This window comes from Bombus fervidus, chromosome 12, assembly GCF_041682495.2.
Source record: "Bombus fervidus isolate BK054 chromosome 12, iyBomFerv1, whole genome shotgun sequence".
Lineage (NCBI taxonomy): Eukaryota > Metazoa > Arthropoda > Insecta > Hymenoptera > Apidae > Bombus > Bombus fervidus.
The window spans coordinates 2,090,205-2,099,511 of record NC_091528.1 but is presented as its reverse complement, the minus strand read 5'-3'; the positions used below and the strand labels follow the sequence as shown (position 1 = coordinate 2,099,511).

The 9,307-nt window shown below is 30.8% G+C and overlaps 2 protein-coding genes and 1 long non-coding RNA gene across 4 annotated transcripts in view; 2 read left to right on the top strand and 1 right to left on the bottom strand.

The window, feature by feature from the left end:
* The window catches only part of LOC139992782 (methanethiol oxidase), a 312,253-nt gene that overhangs the window by 405 nt on the left and 302,541 nt on the right, over positions 1-9,307 (bottom strand). The window contains exons 1-8 of one of the 2 annotated variants that reach the window (XM_072013978.1): positions 3,472-3,622; positions 3,144-3,258; positions 2,832-2,995; positions 1,771-1,950; positions 1,116-1,419; positions 773-1,033; positions 350-683; positions 60-182 (exon numbers count right to left, since the gene is read on the bottom strand). In XM_072013978.1, the coding sequence (XP_071870079.1) occupies positions 60-182; positions 350-683; positions 773-1,033; positions 1,116-1,419; positions 1,771-1,950; positions 2,832-2,995; positions 3,144-3,159 (1,382 nt within the window). In that variant the 5' untranslated portion in view covers positions 3,160-3,258; positions 3,472-3,622. Of the gene's footprint in view, positions 1-59; positions 183-349; positions 684-772; positions 1,034-1,115; positions 1,420-1,770; positions 1,951-2,831; positions 2,996-3,143; positions 3,259-3,471; positions 3,623-9,307 lie in introns of those variants that run through there. The other variant, XM_072013979.1, reaches the window with a different exon arrangement.
* LOC139992800 (uncharacterized) lies at positions 3,738-4,642 on the top strand. The gene is made up of 2 exons (XR_011801207.1): positions 3,738-4,554; positions 4,605-4,642. It is a non-coding gene; the product is annotated as an uncharacterized lncRNA (long non-coding RNA).
* On the top strand, positions 5,184-7,421 carry LOC139992786 (uncharacterized). The gene is made up of 4 exons (XM_072013983.1): positions 5,184-6,655; positions 6,795-6,917; positions 6,998-7,145; positions 7,223-7,421. The coding sequence occupies exons 1-4, from the start codon at positions 5,647-5,649 to the stop codon at positions 7,311-7,313; spliced, it is 1,371 nt and encodes a 456-aa protein (XP_071870084.1). The 5' UTR covers positions 5,184-5,646; the 3' UTR covers positions 7,314-7,421.

Below are 9,307 nucleotides of genomic sequence, written 5' to 3'. Positions count from 1 at the left end.
TTATTATTTTGAAATTACATTGAAAAGTAGGAAACGTTAAATAATATAATAAGACAAACCGCATTTCGTGTGCAAGTAAAATGTCATTTTTGTCTGTGCCAAAGTCCACCAAAAATTGTTCATCGAGTTTCAAGCCTCCATTTTGAACATCAACATCTAGCTTGACCATGGTCGAACCATTTCTAGAATCGTATAAACGTATGTATGCGAGATATACGGTAACTCATAAAAGTATTTCAATTTACAATAGAAAAATTTTATGTACATATTGTATGTTATATTTTATATTATATTTTGTATACAATTAATTAGAAACGATTGAAGGAACTGAAGGAAAGTATGCACATACTTGAAATGTTCAGGATAAAATTGTTGGTCCCATGGTTTCAAAATTGAAGTAGTCACATATAGACGTGTCCCATCGAGACTTAATTGAAGCATCTGCGGTGATCCATCGAGTCTCCGGCCTTTGACATAAACTGGATTCGGTTGGCTACTTAGTTCCTCATCTCCAATTACACGAACTTTCGAATCACTTAAAATCGAGCCTCCAAGAAATATTTGTCCGGTTAACTTCGGATTATCCATGTCAGAAATATCATATTGTCTAACATCTCCATGAAACCAATTCGATAGATAGAGATACTTGTCGTCGAGACTGATCAAAATGTCCGTTATCATTCCTATATATGAAAACAATAAATTAGAATGATACATTACGAATAATTCTGTACTTTAAAGGTGAGTCTCTTGCTAGTTGACTTAAGTGTACCTTCCATTTCTGGAAATATCCATCCTTCTACTTTTTTCGGAGGAACTTGAATAACTTTTTTTGCAGCCCATTCGCCGTTCGGCGTTTTGTAAAACTTATGTACATTTGAAGAAATCGCACATCCGACGAGTCCCTCGTTAGCTTTTGGGTCATGAAGAAATCGTATTTCAAGTGGCGCGATTCCATCATCACCCAAATTCAACACTTGCTTTAACTTTCTTTCGTTCCACGAATAGAAATTCAAGCTTCTGCCATAAAGCGCTATAAAAAGGAAAGATCGAACGAGATTTCAATTAAAATTACTTTTAAATTATACTATAACAATGAGGAAGTAGTAGCTAACCAGGATTGGAGCTGTTATCCGGAGAGAAGCCTTTTTTAAAAATTCTAGGCACGCTCCATTCACTCGCAACAAGTGTATCGTGATACGGTTGATACCAAAAATCGTAACCGAACGCTGCTTTTTTTTCTCCCATGGTCCATGTGGCTTTCACTTCGAGCGTTTCGGAATCGATACAGAGAAAATCACCAGTAGCGTCTCCATTCGATTTGCCTAGCGTAGAAATTAAAATTTCTCCGGTTGGCGCACAGTGACTTGTATGCAATGTCGATACTCCGTATTTGTGTACCTCCGTTGGGCTCAGTACCTAGTCAAGAAGAATACAAACAATACGTATCATTATACTACATATTTACTTCGAAAGTATCATAACTTAAAATAATTTAGTCCTGTATTAAAAGAACGTTGAGTTTTCAAACTTGATTTCCTCAGAACATGAAGCTTCTAACGCGATTTTATGCGCTATTTTCTTGATTCTCGTTTTATTTATAATATCATCTTTTTTAGAAACTTTCCAACGAAATTTGTAACGATTTGCAGTCTAATGTATGTAAATGGAATTTTCGGTTAATTATATACTTATACGTACAATAATATATGTATATATACCTAACAACATATAATACATATACATAATAAACATACAAGATACTCAAACCTTTTTGATTGTTGGAGCCCGTTCATTGGTTGTATCGATAAAGTAGGTGCGATCAGACACCAGACAAGGAAGTACCAAGGTATCCCGTTTTCGTGGTACACCGTGGCAACTGCTACAGATATTCCATCCGGAATGATGCAATTCGTCGCCAATGTAGGGCATTCGCAATTTGTGAACGATCTATGAAATATGAATATTTTGAGTGAACAAGATTTGTCGCGTATAGAATGACTGTAAAATAATATCATCGTTCGTATCGTTCGTATTATGACTATTTTACCTATTCCAATTTCAAATAAAAAGCGCTCAATCCTTCTAATACAACAAAGGACCTTTTAATACTTTTGCATTTAGAAATATACAGCTAAAAGCCTGAAGTAAAAAATAATAAAATTCTAAAAATAAATTGGAAAGATTGGAGTTCTCAAATACGAAAAATTACGTATCATATTGGTACATATCTCACTCATATCATATCACATATAAGTTACAGATAAATTTTATAAATGTTATTGCGATAGAAGTAACTTTCGATAAGATACCATTTTCGCTTTATGATCTTGTGCTGTGAATATGTTTGAAAAATGATAACAATTCGTTTCTTCGCAATTGCAAACCATAATTTTTCAGATTTCTTTTTTTTTGTTATAATAAAATAATTACTTGCAACTCTTGATTTTCAGCTCTTTTAATTCCCTTATCCAAATAATGATATTTAAATAACGAATGTATATAGTAGTATATGTAATAAATAGTAAAATACTTTATTGCTGTGTATCTTAATAGATCATAAATTTATAGTCATGATGAAAATTTATATTGATGACTCTATAAAAAGATAGTAAATCGTTTTTTCTTCTTATTAATTCATCATTAATTGCATATTTTAATCGAATTGTATACTTAATCATCGAATACTTAATCAAATTTAAATAGCGTTATTACAAATCGATTAAAATATTTGCATAGTTATGAGCGGTAGTATATTCACGGAACTACTGTATTAAGCTATTATAAGTAGTGTAATTGTATAACTAAATTCTATGTGACGCTCATCGTACCTTACAATAATCGGGACTATCCGGATCTACGTCAACGGTGCACAGGACATCGGATTTATTTTGATCCGTATGAACACAGGCGACGTATATCAATTTCTCGCGTGGCCCTTCGAGCATCGCTGCACTAGGAGACCTGTAGCCAGGACCGTCGCAACTCTTGCAACCTGTGTGTATAATAACGTTCGTTAAATTGATGTTAGAAGTCTCTATTTCACGTGTATCTAAATCAAAACTGTGCCATTGTGCATACACTTGTACCTTTAGAGCCACGAACTCTAATTATTATGAAACAGAATAATGTAACAACTATACCTTCACCCTTCGGCATTTTGCTGGCGTTTGCTCGATTTCGTCCGACGATCGATGTCAAATGACGCGGAAATTATTAATTTCGTTAGGTGACAATTGACGGATCAAAGAGCCGAAACTAGAAAGACAAGATTGAAAATGAGAAAAAAGCGATTAGAACGATAAAACAGAAAAAAAGTTGGTTGAAAAGACAAAAAGTTATACTCTAATAATGGTAAAAAAACAAAAAAAAAAAAAAAAAAATAAAAAATGCGTGATTGTTCGCAAATTGAAAAAGAATTAATTTTGTTACGTCAATAATACGCAGTTGGTCGAATATTTAAGTATATACAATACGAACGTTTTCAACTTGATCGTAAGCAAGACCGTTCTGGACTGATCCCTTGAGAACATTTAGAGTTAAGTGCGAGATAACGGTACTGGAATTCTCCACTTAATATCATCAGAGAGAAAATCCCTCTCTGTTATATGATGATATACTGTATAGGACTTTATATGATATATTGCGCCACGAGTTTCAATATCGCTAGTGGAAGATAAATTTACATGTTAAATTATTTAATCATTATTTGAGACGCATGATTATTTAATCATAGTATGACGCAATAAAATAATGAGTATACTATAAATTGTGATAATTGAAGAATCTGTCTGATGAAAGCTATCCCAAATTATTAGAAATATTAATCTTTCAAAAAGTGATGTAATAGTGATATAAAACGAGAGGACAATAAGTTCATAATAAGTTAATAAAAACAAAACTTAAATAAATTACGATTTGGATTCTTCAACATTTTAATTGGATAATCAATTGGATAACAGGCTTCAGCTTAGTAATAAACGGATTAAGCTTGAAAATTACAAAGAGCGTTTTATGTTAATAAATTGGAAAAAGTCTGGTCCTTTCAAGCGTAGTGATAGTTCTAAATCTAATCTTCGTTGTTCCACACATACATATGTATTCAGTTTTAAATGACAAAGTACTGTTCATCTAATATCCAAATGAGGAGATTATTAATAACTAACGTTAAAAAATGGATTTAACTAGTATTCATCATATAGTAAAGTAATGTTTATACATATATCAAATATGTAAATTGGTGAGTGATTGTAGATAGTTATCAATGATAATTAACCAATTTTGTTATCAAAATCAAAATTCTTTTCTTTATTGCCTCGCCTACGTTGTTATACGATTCATATTTAACGCGCTAAAATTAACGTTACGGGGAGCCACGAGGTACATAAAGTTCTTAAAATCAGCGCTACGAGGAGCCACAAGGTACATAAAGTTCTTAAAATTAGCGCTACTAGGAGCCACAAGGTATAAACAGCATACCGTTCAAAATATAACGAATTCTGTTTGTTTGGATTAAATAATATTGATTATTTTTTTTCGAGGGATATCAAAACAGTTTAATGTTATAAGTTATCTTGGTGTGAATGATAAAACCAAAAATCAAGTGACTTTATATGCAAAAATTAACTGAAAATGTAAGGTATTGTATGTTATAAAAAAATTAGGTTTGAAAATCCTACAGATCTATGTGCATCTAACTAAATTGTAATCTCACAGCTAAAGGTTCTTTCCTTTATTTTATTTCTAATTTTTAATATTTTTGTATTAAAAATTGACAATATTGCTACATTTAAAATAAAATACCTGTTGATAACGTATGCTTGAATATCAAATGATTTTGTATTATTCAAATATTACATGTGCAGGATATGATGATTTTGTCCTAATTTTATTTGTCTTATTTTACATCATTATATTATCACTGTAAATTCAACATTAGTCCAGTGATTAATGCATTTGTAGAACACAATGTACAGTTGTTTATCAATTCATGTTCAATATAACATAAGAACAATAACAAGGGCTACTGTTGATTAGGTAAAGAAGATTTTGTAGAAAAACAAGACAGAACATAGCAATTATGATGCAAATCATATATCGTGTGATAAACATTGATCTATAGAGTTGAAAACTGTTCAATAAATAAAAGAAGTTTGATAATTTGTTATATGGTAACATATCTTGTTTAAATATTATTTCAGATAACAAAAAAATGGTAGTAGAACAGTTTAATGAACTAATGGATTATTCTTGTATCGATTCATATACAAAAAAAAGTTTTAAAACAATAAAATTATCAAGCCAGTGATAAGCTAATACTAAGGACAACTCGTATGTTATAGAATTATTATATATTTTTATTATAAACATTTTTGAGGTTTGTAAATTATTTATGAGCCCTAAAATATTTATCGATATATTCTTTTGCAAAACTTAATGAATCAGAAGAACAGCAGTATTAAAAATATAAAGAAACCATCAAGTAAGTTGACTGTCAGAGAAAATACTTGAACAAAATCAAAGGAAAATAATAAAGTATCATTATTACTTTACAGTAAGAAATTACAATCAAAGTTATATATATCTGATAATACTGTAAGTGAAAATTGCAGCTTATTAAATCATAATAGTATATCCTCATTTGATATGAGATATACCTTAAAAAGAGTTTCAAAATCAAAGATGGGATTAAAATCTCCAAAATTATGCTCAAAACCTAGAAATCCAATATTACTAAAATCAAAGATTCCTACTTTTACAGATTTGCACTGCACTAGTAGCAAAAGGAGCTCACAACTAGAAAACAGTAAAAGTATTCTTATGAGCAAAATCTTAAGAAAAAATGCATTTAAATTGAAAAAACCTATAGTATTACTGAAAAGACTTTCTGACATTATTAAAGTTACATCATCTTCATCACTACCTAGGATAAGCATACATATAAATGATCAATTTAGCAATAGTAATATAAATATTTCACAGAAGATATTTGATGCCATATTTAATCATTCTCAGACTATAAGTCATAATAAATATAAACAAATAAATATACCATATAAGTCACAAACGCGTTTTCTCGAAACATCTCCACATAATAAAATGATTAGAACATTTGATAATGTAAGTACAGCATTTGTGGAACCTTTTACGTCTTCAACACCAAAGGAGAAAGGAACATTTAATAGAAGGAATAATAAATGTAATACAAGACAGATATCATATAATGGGGACACAACTTACGAATTAAACGAACAATGCAGTATATTAAACGTTCAAAACAGTATTGTATCAACAACAGAAGAACAACAAGGGGAAGTAAAGAAAAAAGATGATACCTATGAACTTATTGAACCTAAGACTCCAAATTTACGGAAGAAACTATACAAAAAACAAAAAACTGAGTATGAAAATTTTGATCAAAAGACACAGAAAATGGATGCCAAAGTACGTTTTGTAAACTGTTCATCGGATTATAAATATAAGTCATCTTTAGCAGATCACAATAAGCAGAAAAGACTTAAAAGTGATAAGAATAATTCATCTAAAAGCAGTTCAGGAAAGAATATTATGAAGTCGCTGACTAAAGATTCTTGTAAAAAATCAAATTCCATCCCCGAAATTGTAGTAACAACACCAGCCCGCAATCAAATTCCAGGTAATCTGTCAATTGTCGTCGAAAATATTTTATGTTACAAAGAACATTCTTTATTTAAGATATTTCGTTATTGTTATGCAAAATTATAAATCAGCTGAAACCTAAAACAAAGCAATATAAATATCTGTATTTATTGTAGATTCAAAGCCTGCTACAACGAAGAAAGTTCCAAATTTCGCTAAAATCCATCAGAAAATATTCGCCAAAGCAGAGTCTATTATTGATGCAAAGAAACGAGTAATAGACAGATATACTGAACTGAGTAATATATCCATATCCATAAATAAGCTTTATAATACATATCAAATATGTACCTTTAAATATGCGATTATTATCTTTTAGCCACAAGAAATGAAAAGACTAACTCACAGGGTGAAAATCAGTTATTTAATACATTAAATAAAAATTCTTGCAATCGACTTGAATTAAAAATAAGAAAATTGGAAGCTACCGATTGTATCATGAGAAATAATACTTCACGAATAACAAGGTGAAATTATCAAAATTATGAAAATTATAAAATAGAGAATAGTATACCAGTATTTCTTAAACTTTTTTTTATTGTAGGAACAAAGAGCAAAACAGAGCTATTTTGAAGGGTGTACGAACAAACCGACGTTTTGAACTTCAGATGAATTTTAGGAATATGAACCAATAAAATAAATATAATTATGTTAGGTAATTTATATCATCATAAAAGAAGCTCTTGTGCTATTTATTTCATTATGCTCTCTAACATCAATAAATAAATAATAAATGAATATAACATACGTCTATAACTGTTTTCCTTTCATGTTCTCTTTTACCTTTGTAAGCTTTAATAAACTCAATTCTATCTTTTCATTTTCTTTCTTTTTTCATTAATGTTAGACGGGCTAGAAAATGAACGCGTCTCTTGAAAAGGTCAAAGACCTAAATTTTTCAGTGGTGTATCCAATATGGTAAAAACAGTAACAATCGTCGGTCTAATAGTTTTACCGAGTCGAGTTGATTTAAGGTAAATCAAACGAGAAAATGCAACAATGATTTTGTGGAACGGAAAAAGAATCTAATAATTAATACAGAAATATGTCGTACGAATCAACAAGAAAATCTTGTATAATCCGAGGTAGTTCACACTTGCAGATACTATTATTCATAACTAGTGAAGGACGACTTCTCGCGAAACGTGATAAATCGTTGGACAGTGTACTTTGATGGGCGGAAACAAAATTATTATTTCGCGAATATCTATTTGCTCGAAAATATGATAGTCGTGATGTCTTTACACTTCCGATTTAAAACGGGAATTAAGAATGGCTTACTATTATCACAGCCACCGCGGCTTCAAATTGCGTGGCACTATTGTCGAAGAATAGTATCTTATAATAGTATATTCTATAGTCTTACCCTGTAATAGTATTTTCTGCTAGTATCTTATAATAGTGGCCTCTCTATTTTTCGTAGAACACTATTCTGCCTGCACGAATGGTAACAAGTATATGACGCAGTGTTGCCCTTTAAAGTCAGACCATGTTTAATGTTTGTGATCCGCTCGTCTTTAACCTTGCATAAGGATTAAGGAGCCAAATGTAACGAACTTCTAACTTTAAGCGGCCTATACCGAATGTATTGCTGAAATCGATGAAAATCGAACTCGAGTTTGTAACATAAAGTTACTATTGAATTAGTTTTATCTATTCACTTCTAGATGGTTGTATGGTCTGTCTGTCTTTCTTTATTTTGTCTACTTTCCCTTTTCTTTCTCTCTTCACTTCTTTTCATCATATTTCTTTTTATGCTTTAGATAATTCTTTTTTATTTTCTTTCATTTCTTTTTTCCTTCTTTCATTCCTTTTCTTGGCTTCTTTCTCTTTTCTTTCCTTTCCCTAGGAGTCGTTCGTTCAGTGCACGACTCTTTTATTAAGCAAAAAGCAAAACATTTAAAATTTCTTATACGTATTTAGCCTACAACTGTCATAGTTTGTTCACTAAGGAAATGTTTCTAGCGTGTAATATTTCAATTTTTTGCGCCGGCTGCAATCGAAAAGAAACCGCATCGCCTCAGTCAATGAGCAGTCAGCTAGGTGAGCATTTGGCGGGTCGGAACGAAGCATCATTTTAGTGTCGAAAAGTATGATGTTTATACATATTATCGCGTTTGAAGTGCATGATCTCCACAACGTAGTAATCCTTCATCTTCCATAAACTAGGTTTGTTTAAGTAATACACGTTTATTTAATAATTCATCAGATAATGTTATATCGAAATTAAATAATTTCTTTAACTCGTTTTGTTTGTGTTTTATTGGTCTCCTACTGGACTGTTAGAATCACCAATAGTTTGCATCATAACTTTTGACACAGATAGAATTTGAGTTTGATATAATTAGTAATCGTGTATACTTTGGTACAGATCATTGATTGATTGTGAAGATCCCTTTATTTATAGTGACATCGCATCCTTTTCATAACCTTTACTCTTTCCTCTATCCACTTCTCACTCATCTCCCTCATTTCTTCGATCCACCCCCCCCCCATTCTTCCCTATTATTATATGATTATAAAACATGAATTTATGTCGAACTAAAAATTATCACCTATTTGCTTTCTATCTATTAATCAATTTTATCTAATGAAATAAAATTATGATTACGTAAAAATTATGACATGT